Below are 23569 nucleotides of genomic sequence, written 5' to 3'. Positions count from 1 at the left end.
GAAAAATAGTAAATAAATAAATAATAATAAAAATAATAACTAATAATAATAATAATAATAATAAAATTTGTTTGGGTTGGATGAAATTTGAGTTACGTGTGTGTGTGTGTGTGTGTGTGTAAGTACTAGATTAACAGATGGATAGATAAATACATAAAACAATAATAGAAGGAGTAGGAAGAGGAGGAGGAGGAAGAAAAGGAAGCAAAAGGAAAAGGAAAACGGAAAGAAAAGAAAAGGTAAAGAACAAGAACAAGGAGAGGGACAACAACAACAACAACAACAGCGAGGACGAGAAAACAAGAATAAAATTATCACAAAGTTATCATGTTAAGTCAATGAATTCACTAAAGCTGTTATCATTCTTATCAGGTGAAATGAAGGACAGGAACTTTAAGAGAAGACAAGACAACCTCGAGAGAGAGAGAGAGAGAGAGAGAGAGAGAGAGAGAGAGAGAGCAGACATCACAAAGGGCCCAACCACGTGCAGCCTATCTCCTCAGCGCTGTCTTCTTCGTCCTTCCCTCATCCTTAACTATTTCTACCTAACCTAACCTAAATTAAGGCAAATTTTAGTATATATAAGTTTGACAGTTTGAACAGTTTATGAAGGGAAAGTTTAGTCAAAGTTAGCTCATTTGTTCAGTATATTTGAAGGGAGAGATTGACATAAGTTTAATATTTTGAAGTTTACTGAGGGAATTTTTAAGGCAGTTTAATAATATGAAGTTTATCAAGGGAAAGTTCAGTTAAGTTTGATAGTTTGATCTGTTTACGAAGGGAAAGTTTAGTTTTAGTGTACATTTAATAATAAGAAAAGAGTATTGTGGATATTCTCTAGTGTTTAATAATATGAATAGCTGATGAAGGGAAAGTTTAGTATATATATAAGTGAGAGTTTGAACAGTTTATTAAGAGAGTCAGTTTACTCATTTGTAGTTTATTTTAAGGCAGTGTTTGTTGTGAGTTTAATATTCTGAGGTTTATTGAGGGAAAGTTTAGTATATAAGTGACAGTTTGAACAGTTTATTTAGAGAGTCAGTTAACTCATTTGTACAGTTCATTTTAAGGCAGTGTTTGGTGTGAGTTTAATATTTTAAGGTTTATTGAGGAAGAGTTTAGATATACTACGTGACAGTTTGATCAGTTTATTTAGAGAGAGTTTACCGTGAGTTTACTTATTTGCATAGTTTATTTTAAGGCAGTTTGGTGTGAGTTTAATATTTTGAGGTTTATTGAGGAAGAGTTTATAATATAAGTACTATGACAGTTTGAACAGTTGATGAAGAGATGATGATGATGATGATGATGACCTTCCTACGTCTCCCTTGCATTCACTACACTCACAACACGAGACAATCACACTGAGAGAGAGAGAGAGAGAGAGAGAGAGAGAGAGAGAGAGAGAGAGAGAGAAATGGACAATACGTAACATGAATAAAACGTGTACAGTCAGTTGTTTACATCCTGGGGCAGACCTGAAGTAAGGAAACGAGAGAGAGACGTGAAAAATGACATGCTAACCTCAACATCAAACAACTTTCCCCTTTTTTTCCTTCTTTTCTCTTACTTCATCTATCTTTCTATCTCCTATCCTCCTCCATACCCCACCTAACCTACTCCACAAACCCACCATCACCTCTCCCTTTACAAGCAACACAAAGAAAACAGTGATGAAAAGAACACCGACTCCAATTTCTTCCCACTTCAAAGACTGGCTGTGGCTGTGTCTAGGGGTGCCTGGTGGTCAGAGGAACGTGTATCAGTGGCAGTCAAACACTATTAATAGCATCAGAAACACCATGAGAAAGATTTTTAAAGACTCGCATTAAAATTTATATGATTCCAAAGACAATAGCAATAAAAAAAAATTAAAAACAATACATTAAAGAATGATGAGACAATAAAACAGTGAAAATATTGAATGAACTGAAGAAAAGTTAAAAAAGACTATAACAAAAACTGATAAAGTTAAAAATAAATAAAACAAAGAAATCATACAGAAATCTTTACCAAATTAATCAGAAAGGGTCATTATGAGAGAGAGAGAGAGAGAGAGAGAGAGAGAGAGAGAGAGAGAGAGAAACCTGAGTGAGCGACAGCGGGTAGACAGGAATGGATAAGAGGAAACGAATGAAAAGTGACACCAGAGAAGTGATATTGTGGTTTTAATACAATACCTACATAGGCGTGTGAAATGAAAATGAGAGAGAGAGAGAGAGAGAGAGAGAGAGAGAGAGAGAGAGAGAGAGAGAGAGAGAGAGAGAGAGAGAGAGAGAGAGAGAGAGAGAGAGAACGTGGTAATGAAAATGAGAAGCTAAAACAAAGGAGACAGACACGAGAGAAAACTGAGAAAATAAAGCACACGTCTGCATAGAAAAATAAAAACTAATTAAACAAATAAACACATCAAAACACACCAAATACGAGAGAAGAGCAGCGAGGAAAAAAAAAAAAAAAAAAAAAACACGGAAAAAAAAAAACAGGAAACTGAAATGAACGAACAGAGAACACATGAACATGAACATGACACAACTACAGAAAAGAGTGATTAGACACGAGACAACAGACAAGACATCAGCAGACATGAAACAAAGCATGGAGACTTAATAATGGAAACTAGATATGTAAGCAAGGGGGTTATGAAGACATGGAGAGTGACACGAGGAAGAGGCGAGACAGACAGGGCAGCAAGACGTAAGGAATGGGGAAAAAGACATGAATAAAACGAAAGCATAGAGACTTAAAAACGGAAACTAGATATGTAAGCATTGGGGTTATGAAGACATGGAGAGAGAGTGACACGAGGAAGAGGAAGAGAGGCGAGGAGAGGCGTGGAATGTTGAGAGGTGACGCTAACGTGACTAGCAGCTTAAGACAGTCACGTGTATGTCCACCAGGTCACATTCAGGCTTTGTTTATAAATTTTCACTCATAGGATAAGAACGAGTCGCGCATGATACATTACTAAGCAATACTAACACATAAAGCTCAGCGGTAAAGGAGAAGCAAAGCCGTGGTAACAACTTGAAACTATCTAAAACTCAGTATTTAACTACATCCCCAAATATAACTAGGGAATATTGATGTACGGCGAGGAATATGAGAAATGTTAATGGTTAAATAGGAGTAGGAGTTTAATATGAGGAGCAGGGTAAGGTAAGGCTGAGAAAATACACACCTTTAGACGTCAACATTCATACATACATACATACACACGGACACCGGTCAGATGCACACGCATCAAATAAAAACAAAAATAAAACAAAAATACATAACTGAGGGAAGAGTTAACTATATATGGGAAACAAATAAGAGAAAGGAGAGGCTGGGGAGAGTAGTGAGAGCATGATAGCCAGGGAGAGGGAGCGGCCAGCCTTGCTCTCTCTCCCTCTCTCCGTCTCCCTCACCCAGCTGATCACCGCCCCGTCATCTCCACTTCACCTCTCTCTTCTCACCTGTGTATGCTGCTTTGAGACATTATTCCCTTCTCGGAGGCTTCACACCCATATCAGGCGCGAACCATGCTCATCTAGGCTCACTGTCTCTCGCTCACACCACTGATAATCCAAAAAATGGTCAGAGAGGTCCAGCGTCACCACTGCCTCTCAGAGATCAACATGGCGCTTGTATTTTGGCGCGCAAATCTCACTGTGGCAGGATCTCGCTCTCCATTGGCTGCCTTTCCCCGGTGAGCTGCGTCCTCATTGGCTACCTCACATGCGCGCGCAGATATCTCTCCCCACACACCTTTCTTCTTATTCATTTCTCTATCAATTCCTACGCTTTTCCCATAAATAAAAAATGTGTGTGTGCGTGTTATGACCACTGGGGAGTTTTGGGGAGGTAGCTGGGGACTGGTGTGGTGATTGACGGGGTGTGTGATGCTCCTTGGGGGGATTGGAACACGCTTGCTCCTCCACAGGCTTCTGAAAACTTGTAAATAGTCCTTCCTTGTTGAGTTAGGGAAGGTGATGTCACCGCCACCTGGGACTAGCCCGCGGTGGCGCTCAATATGAATTATGGTTCTGCCAGCATGTTATTATGAAGTGCTGAATACATGGCTCATCTACCTGTCCCATGCTAACGTTTTGCTTATCATAGTTACCTTCCTTAGATAAAGACATAGGTGTTTAGCTGGAGTAATGAGACGTTTTGCTCTCTCATCACCCTTATTGTTTAAAGCCACAGAGAAGACTATAGGTGGATTTTCTATATATATAGAGATCTTATTAAATTGTTTTTATTACAATAAGAGTGTCCTGTGTGTGTGTGTGTGTGTGTGTTGTGACAAATTGTATCTTTTGTGACAAATTTATAGATAAAAAAAATGTTATGGTGTCCAGGATATGAAGAAATAAGGAAAGGACAATATTTTTTTGCAGAAACAATATTTAGAAGAAAATATTATAGGACAATTATTTTTTGACAATGAAAAGTTATATGATAAGAAAATGGCGTATGGAATGTGGAAGAAGAGGGAAAGTCAGTGGAAGAACTTGTTGGAGTAAAAAACCAAGAAACAACATTAGGAAACGCCGATGTAAAGGCAAACCTTCCCGATTTCTGAGTTCTGACCACTGAGGACAACGTTTATTCTACCTGACATTGACTTATGTTACGATTTGCAATGTGTATATACTATGCATTTGATTATTTATACGTATTACAAAAAAATTCACATTTTTATTACTTGAAATTTAAAATATATCAGTTAGTGTTTGAATAAAATATTTTCTTCAACGAGATTATGTTGGAGGTCCGACTGTGTTATATCAAGATACACATTTTCTGATGGGCGTTATAAAAAAAAAAAAATCTATGGAAGGGAGAAGAGACAGTAGTGCCTTGGGGAGGAAGAGTGAGGGGTGACCTCAGGAACACGTCGATCTCAAGTTTGTGTTGATCCAGCGCGTTCCCTTGCTAGGAACACACCTGCAGCAGGATCGTTTAACACCACATCCTCAATTATATTTGGATGATAGAACATTAAAAACAGCAACTAGTACTAGAGTAATTTATGTATATAGATCATTAGATAAATATGTGAGTTGATAACTAAGTTAATGAATAATGTATTGAGAATGAGCAGACGTGTGGAGGACAAATAGCTAGGTGGACAAAAAGGTGACGTCCTTGATAAGAGGCATCGCCCCAGCTCGGGTGTCGCCCTGGAAACAGATGGCGGTGATTCCGGAGCAAGCAACGTCTGGGAGATGAGGTGGCGCCCTTCAGGCAGGAAACACCGCGAACAAGTGAATCCTTCAGTAGGAAATAGAATCCAGGTGCAATGTTAATTCCTGACTTGCCTCCCGGAAGCTGCGTGCGCCTGTGGACCAAGTATTTGCATTGGAGTTCGCTAGTGCATAACACAATGCCTGTACACACGACATGCGTTCCCTTCACCCTCCTAAGCCCCAATTCCTCATGTCGCCTCTACCAACGAGAAGAGTAGAGCGAAAGAGTATTACACAAGCACAAAATTAAGGTTTTCTTCTCACCCTTATTGTATCTCCCGCCCTAATGCAAGAGTTAACAAGTACTCTCAATTTTATTCATAAGTACCTTTCTCTGGTGCAAACTCTGGAACTCCCTACCTTCTTTTGTATTCCCATCTTCCTATGACTTGACTTTATTTAAGAGGAAGTTTCAAGTCACTTATCCCTTTCTTTCGACTAACTCTCAGACCTGCACGGGAACAGTAAGGTATGAATTGTATATTATTATTTTTTTGTTTCTTCACTTACAACCGTGAGAGCTGAGGTCAACCGGTCGCCCCTATAAATTCACAGCCTGGTTTTTTCCTTTCTCTTGCGCATGACCAGGAGACCATGATGAGGTCAGCTTGCCCCCTCAAGGCTCAGTGTGGGAATCTGTAGTTGCTTATACGCATTCAATTATAACTAAGTAGGTACAGTGACTTATAGATTAGATACATGCATTTTGTACAATAATATCCTTTATTTCTTTAATTCGTAGTTACATGATACTTTATCTGACGTAACAAATGTGTTATGAAGAGTCATATTTACAATCCGGTCACCGCCCACTGGCGCCAGTAAGGAACTGCTGACGAAGGTGGATTGAGGATCTGCCGGAATCTCGAGATCGGAGTCTCGGAGGCAGTCATATTATAGTATGTCATTGTGGTAGCAGTGTGCCGATCAACTTTGGTGACTCGTGTGTGTGTGCAAGACTGTCTTGGTGTAGTTTAATTAACTGCTTACAGAGAAACATATTGAAAAAAATAGTAATTATAAATGTTTCTCTTGTCATCTCGGGAAAACTACTTATAGAGTCCGTGAACGCATGACACTGCAGCGGTTCCCAAACTTTTCCCGAGCGAGTACTGTACCACTTGAAGGACCCGTACAGTACCCGCGTACCACCTGGTTCCAGAAATAAACTCAATTCCAGCAAATATCATTATAGTCACAAGTAGAACACATAAATTAACTAACAACAAAGAACACAACTCAATTTAATGCGACGGATGCATTTGTTTCTTCTCCACCAGCTGATCGGTACCAGATTATCTTGTGTAAGGCAACAATATATATTTTTTTCAGAGAAATTAATCAATTCAGTTTAACTAAAAATCGCACATGACCCCGAAAGTGCTCATGTAAGTACTGTACCACCTTGAAGGCCACAGGTTGGGAACCACTCTTAACAAACATAAGAGTGATTATAACAGGAACTGGCGTTCCAAGTGGCCTTTTTTCACTTTGTCTTTTACCCTTAGTCAACTTTCCCCTTTAGAAAAAAAAAAAAAAAAAACTCTGCCGCTGACAGGCGGTGCCGAAATAAACAAGGCTCTGAAACCCTGTCTTAGAAACATTGCGCACATCGCAAATAAAATAGACAACCTCAAAACATCACATATGACTTTTTCATAGGCAAAGATTAAATATAAACCACAATAACCAGTGATATAGAGACCGATTTGTTGTGGTGCCGGAGGGAGCAGGGAGGAGCAGACAGGGCCGCTGGAGTCTGTCAGGGAGATCTGTCAGGAGGGAGACAGGTGGAACGAAACGAGTCACACGGGCCCTTGCCTCCACCCTGTGCGATGTGGCCATGCAAAGGAGTCAGAGGGAAAGGCTTATAGCAACTTAGTGAGGAGACAAGACGAGACGAGTGGCTGAGTGAAGGCAGGACATACCACTAGGGGCACCAGTCACCATACAGTCAGTCACGATGGCTATGTACCTGTGTTGCTTCAGGCAGTTGTGTGGCGCGGCGCCCCATCCCACACTACCCACCCGGACCACGCCCACTATTATCCTGGACACGGGATACATGGGTAGGTGGGAAGGGCAGGGCTGAGCTGAAGGAGTGTATTTTTATTAATGTATTTGTATGCCAGGATGATATTGAATTAGCAGGATACATGGGTAGGTGGATGGGAAGTGTGTCTGTCCATCAATCTCTCTGTTTAGTTATCTCCCTGGATAATATTAAGATAACAGCCACATTTTTAACTAAGGGCTAAAATTAGGTTAGGTTTGTATTAATGCAGTTATAGTTAAATTGAATTATAAAGAAAAAGATGAACTGATTAGAGAATTAGAAAGCACTCTTGCTCTCTTCAACATTCAATTAACTTTTTTTTCTATCATTTTTGTTTACCAGTTCTTTTCTTAGCACTTTTTTTTTTACCTCTATGTTATCAGTGCTTCTCTTGTTCCCCCCACCCCCTCCAAAAAAAAAAAGAATGAAAAGAAAAACAAAATCAAGGAACACACAAAATTATCAAATAAAGGGAGGCACTATTGCTGTTTCCAGGCCACGAGGTTGTGATAGTGAAGAATGGCGTGAGAATCTGTGGGACTGGCGGAGCTCTGGGTAACATCCCCATCCTACAGAACAAGGCGTACTTTGAGGTGAAGCTGCAGCAGTCAGGTGAGGTAAAACAACTTCTATGAGGCTTATCTACTCCAACCCAACTTAACCTAACCCAACCCAACCTAACCTAACCTAACCCAACTCAACCCAACCCAACCCAACCCAACCCAACCCAACCTAACCTAACCTAACCTAACACAGCACAATACCCAAGGTCCCGAAAAGCATGTGTTGGTCTATATTAGAGGGGCAAGAGACGTGTGTGTGTGTGTGTGTGTGTGTGTGTGTGTGTGTGTGTGTGTGTTTACCTAGTTGTAGATTCACAGGGCCTGGGCTTTATGTGTGTGTGTGTGTGTGTGTGTGTGTGTGTGTGTGTGTGTGTGTGTGTGTGTGTGTGTGTGTGTGTGTGTGTGTGTGTGTTTCAGCATCCACTTGCTTATTTTGCTTGTACAGCTTATCTGGTACCACTCCACTCCTTGATGACTCAGCATTTAACAACTTCCATTTATCTACCACCATTTGAGAGTCAGTTCCTTCCTATCTCTTTTGTAAGTCAACCTTGAACCCATTATTTCCTATTCTCTCCCGACTGCTGATCCGGAGAATTCTGCTAACATCACACTTGTAGCCCTGATGACACTTGAACACCTTTGTCACATCTCTTAACCCTAACGCAACCTTCCCATCCTTCCCGGTGCAGGGGTGTGGGGTGTGGGCATTGCCACTCGCAGCACCAACCTCAACAAGGTGCCACTAGGGGAAGATGCTCAGTCCTGGGTGTTGTGTTCAGATGGGGCGGTGCGGCACAACGGAGAGGAGAAGTACAAGATTGTCGACATACCGCAAGAGGGTGACATTCTGGTGAGAGAGAGAGAGAGAGAGAGAGATTTAATTTGATACAATTTGATTTATTGTGTTCAGTGTTTAGGGATAGTTTAAAATGTTAATAATAATACATAGAGCTGTGTGAGAGAGAGAGAGAGAGAGAGAGAGAGAGAGAGAGAGAGAGAGAGAGAGAGAGAGAGATGCACAACTGACATACCTACCCTTCAATGTTATGGTTTTCTTTCTCTATGTCTCCTTTTCTTTTACGATGTCTCCACTTTCTCACAAGATCACCATAATGGCCACAGTACCACTTTTTTTTGTCTTGGTGCTGAAAACCCTAATTGGATTTCACTATCTTGTGCATCATTCCATCTTTTCTTCATCATTTCTTCTTTCACTGTCTCATCACGAACTCACAAGCTGACTATGTAGTTTTTGTCTTGGTGCTTAAAACCCATTATGAATTTTACTTTCCTTCTCTTACGTTATTCTCTTCTTTCTTTGTTTCTCTTCTTTCACTGTCTCTTCACTAAGTCTCGAACTGCAGTACCACATTCCTTTTGTCTTGGTGCTTGAAATTCATTAGATTGAACTCAATTTCTCATTATTTTCCTCCCTTCTTAGTCTTTTTCTGCATTTTTCACCATTTATCCATTAATTCAACCTAATGATAACAGCCACAGTATCTCATTTTTTTTTCATCTTGATGTTGAAACTCATAAGAATTAACTTAGTTCCTTGTCTTCCTCTCTTCTTAGTCTTTTTTTTTTTTTTTGCTTTTTTTTTTTTACATTTCCTCTAATCCCAGGTAACAACAACAGACACAGTATCTCAGTTTTTATCTTGATGTTGAAACTCTTAAGATTTCACTCAGTTACTCTACTTCCTCCTCTCTTAGTCTTTTTTTTGCATTTTTTACCACCTCTCTTTCAACCAGCAAGACTACATAGTTGTTGTCTTGGTGTTGAAACCCGTAAGACTTGACACAATCCCTCCTGTTCTCTTTATCCATGGCAGGGTGTGAGTTATGACCACGTGGAACTTAATTTTTACATCAATGGGAAGGCGACCAACACACCTGTCACCAGCTTCAAAGGGACTGTCTACCCAGCACTCTATGGTATGTCTCTCTCTCTCTCTCTCTCTCTCTCTCTCTCTCTCTCTCTCTCTCTCTCTCTCTCTCTCTCTCTCTCTCTCTCTCTCTCTCTCTCTCTCTCTCTCTCTCTCTCTCTCTCTCTCTCTCACCACAGCATCAATCTCTGTTATTGGGGCTTGCTACTCTCGTCATATCTAATCGTTCTAATATCCTTCTATCCTTTTCTGAAATAGTTGGTAGCTGTCCTTTGTAATCTGTATGTTTTTTTTTTTTTTTATTAATTAATTATTTTTTTTATAGGTATCAGATAGGAGAACAATAATAATAGTACTTTTTGTGTCTTTAAGGAATTTAAGTTTGTTGTGTCAGTCTCTCAGCCTCAGTGTAGTGTCTCTCAGGGCATTTTTTTTTTTTTTTTTTTTTCTTCGTCTATATCACCTGTAGGTATGTGGCATACTTGAAGAGTATGTATGTGGGAAGTACTGTTCAGCTTCCGCCCATTAGTGGTGCAGGCAGTTTTATTTATATTGGTAGTTGGTATCCCATATTAGGCCCCATATCACCACCCAAGCACATCTTTTATGTAACCACCTAGAACCTGGGTATCATGGGGATATGTAGGTAACTTTAAACTACTTGACAAAGGCATAGTATCAAGGCAGTACGTGGTGGGATTTGAACCTACATGTGAACGTCTGCCCGATCCCACGCTCACCACCTTATCCACTACGCTACTGTATGTTTTCTGTCTTTTGTTTATGTAAGAAGGGGAAATCTGCTCAAGAGCAACAAAAAATATTAAACAAAAAGGCACACTTGGACACTAGTTCCCAAGCAGGTCTGAGAGGGTTAGCCAAAAGAATGGGATAAATGTCTTGAACAGGAGAGTTTGAATGATGTGTGATAGATAAAAAGTTCCTTGATATATAGATAGATAGTTAGTTCCCTGATAGATAGATAAATAGTTAATTCCCTGATAGATAGATAGTTAGGTCTCTGATAGATATGTATTGGAGTTTTTTCTTTTCTTTTTTTTCTTTTTTTTTTTATAAAAGGGGAAAGCTGGTCAAGGGCAACAAAAATAACGAACTAAAAGTCAATTAGTTAGTTCCCTGATGGATAGATAGATGAATACTGTAGTTAGTTTGATAAATAGTTTGCTTTGCCAGTTAAGGAATCCACTTGTTACCTGTAGTCACCCTTCCCTCCTCCCCCAGTGGATGACGGTGCAATAATGGATGTAACCTTTGAGAACTTCAGCTACGGGCCACCACCGGGCTACGACTCTATCATGGTGGAGAAGTCCCTGCTGGAGAATGACTAAGAGGACCCCCACATGTCTCCACTAAACCCCACCAACCCCCATCGCCATTTTAATTGGAAAATAATAAGACTCGTATTGCCTTCGCTAACCTCAAACCCACTCATTGCCATACTACCCTTCAGAATGACTAAGAGGGCCCCCATTGATCCCATCCAATCCCCACTGTCATCACCGTACTACCTGGAAAATATTAAGAGTACCCCCCATGCCTTGACTAACCCCTAAACCCCATCATCACCACACTAACCATCACCTACTGTCACTACAACCACCACCACCACTGTTATTATTTTGCCTCACCTCATTACAGTGGCATGGCTCTGGTTCCTCCATGTGCTCTAGTTTCTCATTAGTGGTGGTGAAGGTTGTTGGTGTGGTGTCTTTCAGTCTTTCGCCTTCCTACACTGACTTTTCTGTAATGTGTTTTGCCCATTGATGTCCTGAGAGTGAAGCTGTATTGCCATTCACTGCTCCATTGCTCTCCTGTCTTGCTGCGAACAAATTGTACTCTCAGGCAGACTCTTTAGTAAGAGTCATGTTGGTTGAGTTAAGAGAGAGGGTTAAATTGAAGTCTATAAGAAGTCATGAAGGTTAAGTGAAGAGAATGATTCAGTGTGGTTTGTTATAAGTCATGAAGGTTATGGGAAGAGAAAGGTTCAAACTGTGGTGTATAATAATAGTCATGAAGATAAAGTGAAGAGAAGAGTTTGTAGTAGAAGTCATGAAGATTAAGTTAAGAGAAAGGTTTGGCTTGTGGCTGAGCTCTTCTGTTGTGTTGCTCCTCCTGCTTGCTGCTGCTGAGGGTATATGTGTCGGCTGCACTTACCATCAGCCAAATGCAACATGAAATAGAAGTGAAGGAATGTGGAAAAACTCTTACTATATATGATAATACACACAGAAAATGGCTAGAGTGTCCCTTAAATGAAACAGATGAAGGAGTATGGAAAACTCTATTACACAACACATGAAAATATAAGCTCCATTCTATTTTGCAGATTCTATAGGGGACCATTGAGCACTGATAAATGAAAGAGAAGAATATGTTCGATAAAATAAGTTTCTAGAAATTTTACAGAAAGTTTGATAGCCACCTAGGAAGACACTTGATAATCTGATCCTCTCTGTGAACCATATTCTGAAATGCCTCTGTGCTGCACCTCCTCCATTACTCTCAAATAGGCTCTAGTTGAGGTGGCATGAATTTCTGTGGATGTTTTTACAGCTCTAATGATTGGTTAAAAAAATTTCTACATTATCAACAGGAGAAATGCTCTTTATGAACTCTGCTAATCACGTCTGTGGCCTTTGAAAATATGTAGTCATGGTGAGAGGGTTGTATGTTTCAGAATATGGGCCTGTAATCCAAGTCAGTGTCTTGCCTTACCAACACACCACTGACTTAACCTTCATGACTCAGCACACTTCATTCACTGCTGCAGTATTGTTTGTTCTAATGATCTGTGCTTGTTAAGTCTCTGAATCTCCCACACTTCAGGTATGCCTTATTTGAGTTTGGATTGTGTATCTTTCTTTGAGTGAAGGTAGTCATGATTCTACTTACTTAATTTATAGCGAACAATTATGGTCTGATTTTGACCTGTATTTCTCATTATTGTCTTTGATTACTTATTGAGTAGTGATTTTGTATGTTTTTTTTTTAATTGGTGTGAGTTTAACATTACTACTACTACTATTGCTATTACTACTACTACTGTTACTATTAGTATTTTAATTGATATTATTGTTGTTGATTTTGTTGTTGATGTTTTGTTGTCATTTTGAGTTGGGTATATACATCCCTTGTGAATTTTATATTTTTCCCCATGGAAATCTCACAAGACTACCGTGAGTGGACATGATTCTCTGAACACACGTGGCGGCAGTGAATGGACACAACTAATGGATTGACTAACATGATTTATTTCTGATGTTAGTTGCAAGGTGTGTTCACTGGTGACCTGCTCATTCTAATGAGGTCTTGCTTCACATTTGGAGACACTCTTTCCCTGAAGACATCTGATGTGCAGAGTCAGGGATAAAATTCCTTCTTTCAGTTGTGTTTTGTTGTTCTTTCACTCTTGCTGTTCTCCTTTAAGCTGGCCACAGGCACAGGTATCAATGCCTCCACTCTTCATCAATGACATGATGTTAGAAATTTTCATTCTAGGCCACTTGATTTCAGCTGTGATAAATATTTGGGCCATTTTTGGAATGTTTGAACATCTTTCCTTCTCATGATGAAGGGTTTGTCCAGTCAACACTTTCAGCTCCTCTCGTTACCAGTGACTCACATCTGTAGCAGAGACACTGTGGCTAGGGTGTGCAGGACCCCAAGCACCAATTGCAGCTTATTGTTATGTACACATTCTCAGCCAAAGAAGCAGTAACAATGAAAGAGCTGAAATCCAGACACAGCAAGATCAGAATGTAAATGGAAGGGAAAAAATTAATAAATAAATTATGGTGATCTTAGCAATTTAAAAGTTGATCCTATGAGGACAAAGGATGAGAATGATGGCAGGACATGCCTGTTGTGCAATTAGTAATTGTTGCCTTCATCACTGTGCCATCTGGCTCACACTTTTCTAGGTCCATTGCTATTTATGGACCATTCTAGCAGGCAGCCCAAATTGCATTACAAGTCACAATGACACCACCACCACTGGCACTGATACTGTGTAGTAAGGCTGATTACCTCAATGACTTCCAAGTCACAAAGGGACAACCCTGAGTCATTGTCATACAGGTAATTTCCTTTCCAACACTCCATTCTTTACCTGTCCTCACTTTAACCATTACTGTCCTGGCCCCTCTCATTCAGGTCACCTGGCATCAGTTGTTGGTCCTCAAAAGCTTAATGCTACTCGTGTATACTGCCATTATCACTTGTCCACTCCATTGTTTGCGTCTGACTTCATCACCTCAACACGCACACACACACACACAAACCTTGCATTTCATGTCATCATATCATTCCCAAATATGTTTCACACACTCTAGAGGTGTTCTTCAGCATCATTTTTGCTGCCTTTACTTGCCTTTTCATGCTCGCGTGGCTGTGGCTGCAGCACACAATTCCCCATAGATTGTCAGATGTAAAGTTCTTGAGTGTAGGATGGTGGTCGTATCTGAACCTCATTAACTAAATCCCACATGCAGTCATTGATTTATTTTCTGCCAGTAAACATGACTGAACTGTTGACTCGAGCCTCAAGTCTTAATTCCAACCTTCCAAGGTGTCAATATGCTACACATTGAAAAGAAGCACCATTCACAGCATCACCTTATTCCAGTGTGGCTAACATTTACAAATAAGATGAACCTGATTGCCCATTGGAACTTTTAAGTCAGTGAACTCCCAACACTCTGTGCAAAACTTACTTGTATATTTTTTTAAGAGATCCTAACAATACTAAAACTTTCCCCTCCTGTGAAGATGTCTTGAGTGTTCTGTAAAAGCTGTCTTGCTCTAAGTGAGGAAGATGTGTCAAGTGTTGCAGTGGTACAAGACAATGCAATACTTCATTAGCTCTGAAACTCACCACTTTGGACTAGACTCTTCCCACTGTGTGTATACTGCACCGAGGTGCTTGACAATATCTGCTGTGAAGACGTGCATGGTTGTATGTACATGTGTAGACAATTCAATATAAATGTACACATATTGCAGTTTGGTCAGCAGTCTTTTCACACACACACACACACACACACTGCGTAGTGTAGTGGTTAGCACGCTCGACTCACAATCGAGAGGGCCGGGTTCGAGTCCCGGTAAGCAGCGAGGCAAATGGGCAAGCCTCTTAATGTGTGGCCCTTGTTCACCTAGCAGTAAATAGGTACGGGATGTAACTCGAGGGGTTGTGGTCTCGCTTTCCCAGTGTGTGTTGTGTGTTGATGTGGTCTCAGTCCTACCCGAAGATCGGTCTATGAGCTCTGAGCTCGCTCCGTAATGGGGAATACTGGCTGGGTGACCAGGAGCCGACCGAGGTGAATTACACATACACACACACACACTCTTACTACAGCACTTGCATGAACCAGCTGACTCATACTGGCCCTGTAGTTGTGACAAATAGGGAGCTTGTACTTTTTATCACATTCCTGCCACAAGTCCAAAGAAACCATATAATGACGGCAATTTTATATATATATATATATATATATATATATATATATATATATATATATATATATATATATATATATATACATACACAAAATACAAATACTATATGATATACAAATATATATTAATCTATTTATGGGAGGTGATGAAGTGTTGATTGAATGTAGGAAGGAACACAGGATTCATTGAAGTGTTCAAGTTTATTTGGGTTTTTGTTTCATTCATGCAGTTTCATTATAGGAAAAATGTAATAAAGCTACTGTTTTGTGCGCTCCCAAAACCGTGCAGTGCAACACAGCTTGGAGAGCAACACAGACTGAAACACACACACACACACACACACACACACACACACACACACACACACACACACACACACACACACACACACACTATTGAGCCTCATAAAAAAGATACAAACAGGTGAACAGTTGAAACTCACACAAACACAAACACACACACACACACACAAAACAAAAGAGTTAATTTAGGTGGTGTCTGCCAATATGCTAGGAAGTGTAGGCTGGAAATGCAGTAATTAGTCCAAGATGTGTTAGGAGAGTAGCAATTTTTTGTACCTGTGAAGGACTCGCTGTGCTGCTTCAGCGTGGCGGCTGGCTGGGTGCTGCCTGGTGATTCGGTCACTCTTTGTGTTAAGTAAAACATATCAAAAGCTGTGTGTGTGTTATTTTCCTCCTTGGTGTTCATATTGATGACTGCGTTGTATTCTTGGATGCACTGTGGTAATTTGTTGTGTAAATTATATGCTCCAGCTTTGTAAAATATTAGAACACAGAATTAATTAACTTCAATAATGCTGACTTCCACAAAATGTTTGATTTTCCATTGAAGAATGTAAGAGAGACATTGAATTTGGGTGGCATAATATTTGGCACACTAGTATTCCTTGTACAACTGAAAAACCATGCCACATCACAACACAAGACAGATGTGACCATATAATGACAAACCAATAACACATGAAAAGTAGGATCCAATAAGAACAGGAATAATGATAAAAGAGTGTAACCATCACATTTCCTGCACCTCCTGACTCCTTACACACCTCCAGATCTTAAACACACAACCAATCAAAGCCTCCCCTTCCCCTTCCCTCTACTCTTCCCTCATCATAAGGTCTGTGGTTGTTGCTGCATGCCCTGCTGCTTCTGTAGTTGATGCTGCTGCATGATCTGTATGTGCTTGTTCTTGATGGCCTCCAGTTCATTGACCCGGGTCTTGGCATGGTCAAGGCGGTGCATGGCCATCTGGAGGGTCTTCTGGGAGTTGTAGCTGGACCCCTCGTGTGCCTGGCCTGTTGAAGGGACCACTTATTCAACTATGACTGGTTCACAATATGGGATAATATATACGTATATTTTTCTGGTAGTGTAAGGGTGACCAAGTGAGTTATTCTAGAAATTAAGAAAACATCGCAGTTCCTGGTGTTAGGATCAAAGTTTACTTGGTATTATACAAAGTTGTGAGTAAGAATACAATCAAGTACCATAAATAAGTTCAACTGAAAGTATTTAACAAGAAGGAATGTGCATCTAAGTCTGTAGCAGGACTACAATATTATGATGGGTATGCTTCAAGACAGTCACTCAGCAACCCTTGTGCAAGAAGGATGAAACTGAAAATAAGAAATAAAAGGAGAATGGATGAATGTCCAAGAAAACATCAGCAACAACAAAAAACAGTAAAGGAAAAACTGAGGAAGAACACAAACAAACACACACACACACACACACACACACACACACACACACACCTGTGGACACCTGGGTGAGATAATTGATCTGCTTAGCAAGTTCTGTCTCTACACTGGTGAGTGTTTGGCGGAACTGTGCCACGTGCGCCTCCACCTGTTTGTTGGCTGGCTTGTCCTTGCTGAGTTCCGTCAGGGCCTGGCCTAGGGGGATGAAAACTGTCATATCTCTCTCTCTCTCTCTCTCTCTCTCTCTTAATATATAGCTAAGAGGAACACAGGACAAGAGCAACAAAAAATATAAAAAAGACTAACAAGACTTGAAACCATAGAGATACAGAAGCAGGCAGTGAGTTATGGAGCTTACAGGGAAAAAGAATAAGAGATTGAGACTACTGGTTAACTCTTGCATTAGAGAGATGGCCAGAAGAGGGATGAAAGAAAGTAGAAAGAGGTTTGCAAGATTGGAAGAGATGTTAGCATGAAAAAATGGTAGAAGATAGTAGGAGATGCAATATGACAAGCACTGGAACTCCCTGCCTCCTTCTGTATTTCCACCTTCCTATGACCTGAACTCATGTAAGAGAGAGGTTTCAAGACATTTATCACATTCTTTTGGCAAATACTCTCGGACCTGCTTGGGGACTGGCAACTGTTTGAGCATTTTTGTTAAATAATTTTTATTATCCTTAGCCAGATTTTAACTCTTACATAAGAGAGAGAGAGAGAGAGAGAGAGAGAGAGAGAGAGAGAGAGAGAGAGAGAGAGAGAGAGAGAGAGAGAGAGAGAGAGAGAGAGAGGCTGATAAGAATAGGGCATCACCATCACATTTATCTCCTGCAGTTCCTTCAGTTCACCCGGTAAAAGTACAGAACCACTGATCCCCCCTTTCCTCTCCCCTCCTCCTCCTCCCCCCAACAAGCTTGGGGGACTGGGGAATCGTGGGTTTTGGGGGAGGAGCCAAGAGGCGAGATATGGCGTTCTGTTGGAAAAAAAAAAAAAAAAAAAATCTAACCTAACCTAACCCAGCCCAACCTAACCTAACTCAGGCTCAGTGTGCTCCAGGAAGCAAAACGGAAACAACAATTGTGGACTTAGATTCTGGTAAGCACCTAGTATATGTAAACACGTTACATATACTACACTGTGCTATACGTACTATACAGATCGGCGTGGAACAGTGATTCTAGAGAAGAACCGTTCACCCACCTGCTGACTGAAGGACAGTGGCGATATCCTTCTCAATGTTGTCCAGGGTCATAATCCTGTCCATGGGGGAGGAGGATGGCATACTCATGGTGACGATTGCTAATAGAAGGTGGCCCTGCTGGTACTAGTGTTGAGTTTCTTCGGTCAACTTACAGTTTCACCCAACCAACAATTTTCTGATGTGGCTTATGTGTTTCTGGTGAGATATGTAGTGAATTGATTGATGTTCTACATCACTTCCGTCGCAAATGCGTAGTTTTCAAGTTATGACTTTTTCGGCAATGTCCCCGAGAAACCGTCCCGTGCGCTCGCCTCCATTCCCGGCTCCCCCTTCGCAGCTCCTCCACCCAGCTGATTTGACGTCACATATATGAAGCCACGCTATTGGTCAGAGAGAGAGAGAGAGAGAGAGAGAGAGAGAGAGAGAATGATAAATGAAACTTGTCTCGCGACGTAAAAGTGATCTCACACACAAAATAAATAAATAAAATAGATAAATGAATAAAGAAATAAAAAAACGAACAAACTAATATTAATAAACATAAATGTCTGCTCTCTCGCGACGTAAAAGTGATCACACACACACACACACACACACACACCAATACTGTTTGCTGTCAGGAGACAGCAAAGTTCTCTCTCTCTCTCTCTCTCTCTCTCTCTCAAAACCATACCTCAGGAAGATCTTGGGAGTACTGACATGTGTAGGTATAGCCGAGGCTTGTATTAACGTTATGTCACCGCTGCAACTCGCCTGGAACCCTCACCGTGTCAGTGTTAATATTCACTCACTGCATCAGCCTAAGAGGGACTGGCTCCCTCATGTGCTGCAAGACATGTTCATGACTAAATTGTCCAAGTACCCACACGTTCAGGCTATTCATGTTTATTGTTATGGATCAGTCAATGGCAGCAGATCTGGATGTGGGCTGTTCATCCGTGACTACATCTCTGCCAGTCTCTAGCTACACTGACACTGAGGTTTCCAGGCGGCTCCCTGCACCCATGTCATCCACTAGAGCAGAACTGTATGCTGTACTGGAGGCGCTCTACACAATCACCACAACCACCACCACCACCACCAATACAAAACACACTGACACCACTACCACCAACACTTTTTCAAGGTGCCTACACAGTTGCATCGTTTCATCGTTGCGTATCACCCTGTGATATGATAGTGTGCAACAGGGTATTTTACCCACTGTTGCGTGTCCGCGTGCTGTATCATCGTTGAGTGATGCAACAGTGTTATTCAGTTTCTTCCTGACCGTATATAATAGCCATGAGTGCAAATGTGCAGTTGACTGTGGCCGCGTTTAGTTTTACTCATGATCATCAAATCAGTAGAAGGAAGTGAGAGTGACGGCGTTGGTGGGTGTCTACACTCTATGCAAGTAGGCACACGTGCGATGGAACCACCATTTTGGCTGACTTAAAAAACCAGCATGTGACGAGGAGAGAGAAACGACGGCGATAGGGAGTGGTGAGGGAAGCAGCAATTGAATGCATGCCAGTGTGGTGACACTGGCATGCATTCAGTTTAACATTACTAGTATTTCCATGCAACTATATTGTGGCATCACATCACCTAAGTTGCTGTGGCGACATGCAAGAAATTGTTTACTAATTTAACTTCACTTGCAAACCAGATATTGTTCTGCATCTCTTTCAACTGATAGGAAAACAGATCGATACATTATGCATTTTATTATATCAAGAGATATTATGTTGCCATTAGAAATATATAGGAGTATCATTCACAAAACATCATCTTTAGAAACACGTAACAATACCTATGTGCTTCACAAATTTGGAACACTCTCCCGAACCTGTTATATTGGTCAAGACTGTGAAATTATTGAACCTAGCTTTGCCACATCACCTTGGATACTGCCACCTTAAAGTACCAACAAACGCACTTACAATTCACTAGAAACACACTGTATACACCAATACCAACACCAAATCTCAAAACACACCCCATACACACCGGACACACACACACACACACACACACACACACACACACACACACACACACACACAACTTAAATCACTCAAAACTAGCCCAAAACACCCTGCAAAACCTCAAAATATAAAAAGCTCACCCGAAACACACTACAGACACCCAAGTTACCAATATCATCCACACACACACAAACACACACATACTCATGACCCGTGCTCCACACAAAAACTGCTTAAAGCAATCAATATTATCCGAAAATACATTAAAATCACCATGAAACACTTCAAAATGACACCAAACACACACATACACCACTATACACACCCAATTTATATTGAAATCATCCCTACACACATCCAAGAGACCCGTAATACACACCAAAACTACTTAAAACACTCAAATCTAACGTTAGGATTACAAAGGACACTTACCTAAATATTACACCTTGGATCCTTCTCCTATTCCGTCTCTATTTCTCATTTCTTCTTCGTCTTCCTCCTTTATTTTTCCTTCTTCTTCTTTATATTTCTTCTTGTCTACACGTCTGAGCCTAGAAAGACATCAAAACATTAGATATTATACAAAATATTGAGGAAATGAAGGGTGACTTAAGTATACTGGCTTGGCTGCTGCTCCTCTTCCTCCTCCTTTTCTCCTTCGTTCCTCCTTATCCTCCTTTATTTCTCCTTTCTTCCTCCTCCTGCTATTATTATCTACACACCCCAACCTATAAATTCACGAAACCACGCACAAAATCACTAGATATTAGGCAAAATATTGACGAACTGAAGGGTTTGGAAAAGAGGCGCCACAACCTGGGCTGTGGCCATCACAGAAAACAGGAACGGGGGTGACTCGGCTAAATTACGTAAATAATTTCATTTCAAAAATGACTTTTTGAAAAAACGAAGCCACGGCCGAATGCATGATATTTTATGACGTGATAAATATTGAAACTCATTTTCAAAATATTAAAATATCTCCAGGTTAACTAGTTTTTAAAAGTATCTAAATTAATTACTTGAAAAGTATAAAAATATTTTCACCAATAACTTTGCAAAAACGTCCTGTAAAGTCAAGCCATTTTTACTTGGCGAGTATTTCAACACATTTCACGGAGTCTGAGCTATCTTTTAAAGCATTCTACACCGAGTTAGACCGAGAAGCAGAAACGTGAGCAAATTAGATAAAAAAAAATAAGAGTTTTTTTCAACAGCACCAAACACCATTTCAAACTCCACATATTTCACTCAATAGATTGATTTCACTCTTAAAAAAAGGATATGAGATTCTTTCGTACCATAAAAGCCCACTTATGCCTTGAAATAAGAAAATAAAAAATGGGAAATGAAACATTTTGACCGTTACAAAGCCTTTAACATACGCCATAAAACACCACTAAACGCCACATATTTACCCAACAAAGAAGCGAAAAACACTTCAAACACAACGAAACAATTATAGAAACCATAAAAACATACCATGGAAACGTAATATTAAAGTTAGGTTATATTTGAAAATAAAAGTATTTGACCCAGCAGGCTGCCGGTTCGGGGGTTGGGTTATGGCTGGGGGACCCCGGGTGGGGGGGTAGCCGGCGCGGAGGCAACACCGGCAGAGTTCCATATCTTGTCTTGACCATCTCACCAAGCCAAAATTAAGCCACATACGGAACTTTTCACCACAAGATATGAAATACTAGACTAGTAGCTCCATTCTGACACATGCTTGGGTTACGATAGGTGAAAGAAGAAAATATTAGCGGATTCTTGCTCTTATAATAGAACTATCACCTATTAATATTTGCGTACTGTTTTCATGCTCATATGTAAAGGAAACCTAAAAATAAGTGAATGACCTTATAAATAAAATACCTTTAATAGACGAAGATGAGGCAGTGTGAGAGGTTATGGTGAAGGCATACACTGCAGTCATGCCGTTTGGTGCTTGGTGCTTGATGCTTGGCGCTGATTGAAAACTGTCGGTAATATAGTATCACTTCATTTCTTTTTATTTCACTTGTGTGTGTGTGTGTGTGTGTGTGTGTGTGGGTTTGGGTGTGCATGGGTCAGTATAGCCCACCGCCACAAATGTTGTCACCACCACCACCACCACCAATAGACTACTGCCGTAGCAGGAGGTTCTCTGCGAAGGCAGTAGTACGTGTGTAAATGTTTATGACAACTATCTGTTACTAAATCTCTTATTAATGAGACACTATACTTATGCAAATACCAGATGTCGTTTTATTGGTTATTGTGACATCTTTCTCTTCGTTATCGTGTCCAGTTATGGTTATTTGTCAAAGCAGGAAATGTTAAGTAATGTCTAGTTGTACAGCGAGTGTTGGCAGCTCCTGCGGGACGAGAATCAAGGTGCCTAAAAGGCGGACTATAGTATTTCTCTCATTCTCTAATTCTATCACCTGTTATACGAGTATTTCTGACAATAAACGAGGGTGAAAGGATACCAAGTACAGGAATATAGATATTTTCTATAAACATACACTTCTAACTTTTTAATTATATAGGAATTCATTGACTTATCTATCTGCCTACCTATCCATCTATCTGCTTGTTTATCCAACTGTCCATTCCATTTATATATCTATCAACTCCTCAAATTAACCGCTTATCCATCTATCTTCACACAAGCATATAAATACCACCACCACCAACACCACCACTGCCAGGTCCTGCTTCTGCCCACCTTCGCCCACATGAACGAGAGTGTGTTAGTGATAGGCGAGGGACACAACGCCGTGCTAAACACACATTTATACAGTATCTGCAGTGGGGGTGTTGGGGGGCTTCTTTAGATGAAGTGGATAGAGCCAGAAATGGTAGCGAATCGTTGGCAACGCTGCTCAACAATAACATAGCAAGGGTCGCGTCAGCCGCCGCCTCTCCCGCCGTCAAACTGTTTCCAAACTGTTTGGAAACAAAGTTTGCAAACTGTTTCCAAACAATATTTCACGTGTATTTGTTTCCCATCCCATTTTCAGTAGCACTTGCGGAAGGCGATCGCTCCAAATCCGTTTGCCCACATAGGCGAACATAAATTGAGAGCCTGCGCGTGCATTACATTGATCGTCCCATCTTTGGAATTAACTTTTTTGAATATTATGATTAACGAGGTTGATTTATCTTGTTACTTATCGTTGCTTATGATGCATTCGAGCTCCCCAACCCATTTGTATTGTTATTCAAGATGTCACGGAACAGGAAGCCCACTAGGTAAGAGACCAATACTAAAAAGACTTCAAAGGGTACATAAGATGAAAAAAAAAAAAATTGAAAACCCTCGTTTTATCCATTTAAATTCATTATTTGGAGAATTGAGGATTCTTTTTTGCATCTGAGAAAACTTTTTCGGTGTTCTAAGGAAATTTCTAAACAGTAGTTGAATCATGCAGCTGCTGACCTGCCTCTGTGGCAAAGGTATAGCCAACA

The 23569-nt window shown here is 40.5% G+C and overlaps 3 protein-coding genes across 12 annotated transcripts in view; 1 reads left to right on the top strand and 2 right to left on the bottom strand.

Annotated features, from left to right (window-relative positions):
• Positions 1-3794, bottom strand: part of LOC123501696 (transcriptional activator Myb-like) — a 37182-nt gene extending 33388 nt beyond the window's left edge. For 3 of the 9 annotated variants that reach the window (XM_045250696.1, XM_045250690.1, XM_045250693.1), the window contains exon 1: positions 3459-3794. In XM_045250696.1, the coding sequence (XP_045106631.1) occupies positions 3459-3481 (23 nt within the window). In that variant the 5' untranslated portion in view covers positions 3482-3794. The remainder of the gene's footprint in view (positions 1-3458) is intronic. The other 6 variants (XM_045250689.1, XM_045250692.1, XM_045250697.1 and 3 more) reach the window with 4 other exon arrangements.
• A 2929-nt stretch (positions 3795-6723) lies between these two features.
• On the top strand, positions 6724-15900 carry LOC123501694 (SPRY domain-containing protein 7-like). 2 transcript variants are annotated; one of them, XM_045250686.1, is made up of 5 exons: positions 6724-7306; positions 7789-7905; positions 8549-8709; positions 9694-9796; positions 10990-15900. In XM_045250686.1, the coding sequence occupies exons 1-5, from the start codon at positions 7201-7203 to the stop codon at positions 11094-11096; spliced, it is 594 nt and encodes a 197-aa protein (XP_045106621.1). In that variant the 5' UTR covers positions 6724-7200; the 3' UTR covers positions 11097-15900. The 2 variants fall into 2 exon arrangements, with proteins under 2 accessions (XP_045106621.1, XP_045106622.1); XM_045250687.1 differs by lacking the exon at positions 6724-7306 and adding an exon at positions 7379-7397.
• On the bottom strand, positions 15411-22164 carry LOC123501695 (mediator of RNA polymerase II transcription subunit 11-like). The gene is made up of 5 exons (XM_045250688.1): positions 21992-22164; positions 20549-20667; positions 18146-18526; positions 17000-17140; positions 15411-16540 (listed from the first exon to the last, which is right to left on the bottom strand). Exons 3-5 carry the CDS (start codon positions 18231-18233, stop codon positions 16356-16358), a joined length of 414 nt encoding a protein of 137 aa, XP_045106623.1. The 5' UTR covers positions 18234-18526; positions 20549-20667; positions 21992-22164; the 3' UTR covers positions 15411-16355.
• Positions 22165-23569: the final 1405 nt, after the last annotated feature.

The sequence above is a fragment of the Portunus trituberculatus genome, chromosome 9, assembly GCF_017591435.1.
Source record: "Portunus trituberculatus isolate SZX2019 chromosome 9, ASM1759143v1, whole genome shotgun sequence".
Classification (NCBI taxonomy): domain Eukaryota; kingdom Metazoa; phylum Arthropoda; class Malacostraca; order Decapoda; family Portunidae; genus Portunus; species Portunus trituberculatus.
This window is presented reverse-complemented; position numbering and strand designations above follow the sequence as displayed.

Bases quoted from the DNA above. Each gene is read 5' to 3' on its own strand.
- LOC123501694 (XM_045250686.1), top strand. From the start codon at position 7,201: ATGGCTATGTACCTGTGTTGCTTCAGGCAGTTGTGTGGCGCGGCGCCC. The intron at 7,307-7,788 runs GTAGGTGGGAAG...TGCTGTTTCCAG, and splicing joins CCTGGACACGGGATACATGG to GCCACGAGGTTGTGATAGTG. The intron at 7,906-8,548 runs GTGAGGTAAAAC...TTCCCGGTGCAG, and splicing joins GGTGAAGCTGCAGCAGTCAG to GGGTGTGGGGTGTGGGCATT.
- LOC123501695 (XM_045250688.1), bottom strand. From the start codon at position 18,233: ATGAGTATGCCATCCTCCTCCCCCATGGACAGGATTATGACCCTGGAC. The intron at 17,141-18,145 runs GTGGGTGAACGG...TCATCCCCCTAG, and splicing joins CACTGTCCTTCAGTCAGCAG to GCCAGGCCCTGACGGAACTC. The intron at 16,541-16,999 runs GTGTGTGTGTGT...TCCCTTCAACAG, and splicing joins TCTCACCCAGGTGTCCACAG to GCCAGGCACACGAGGGGTCC.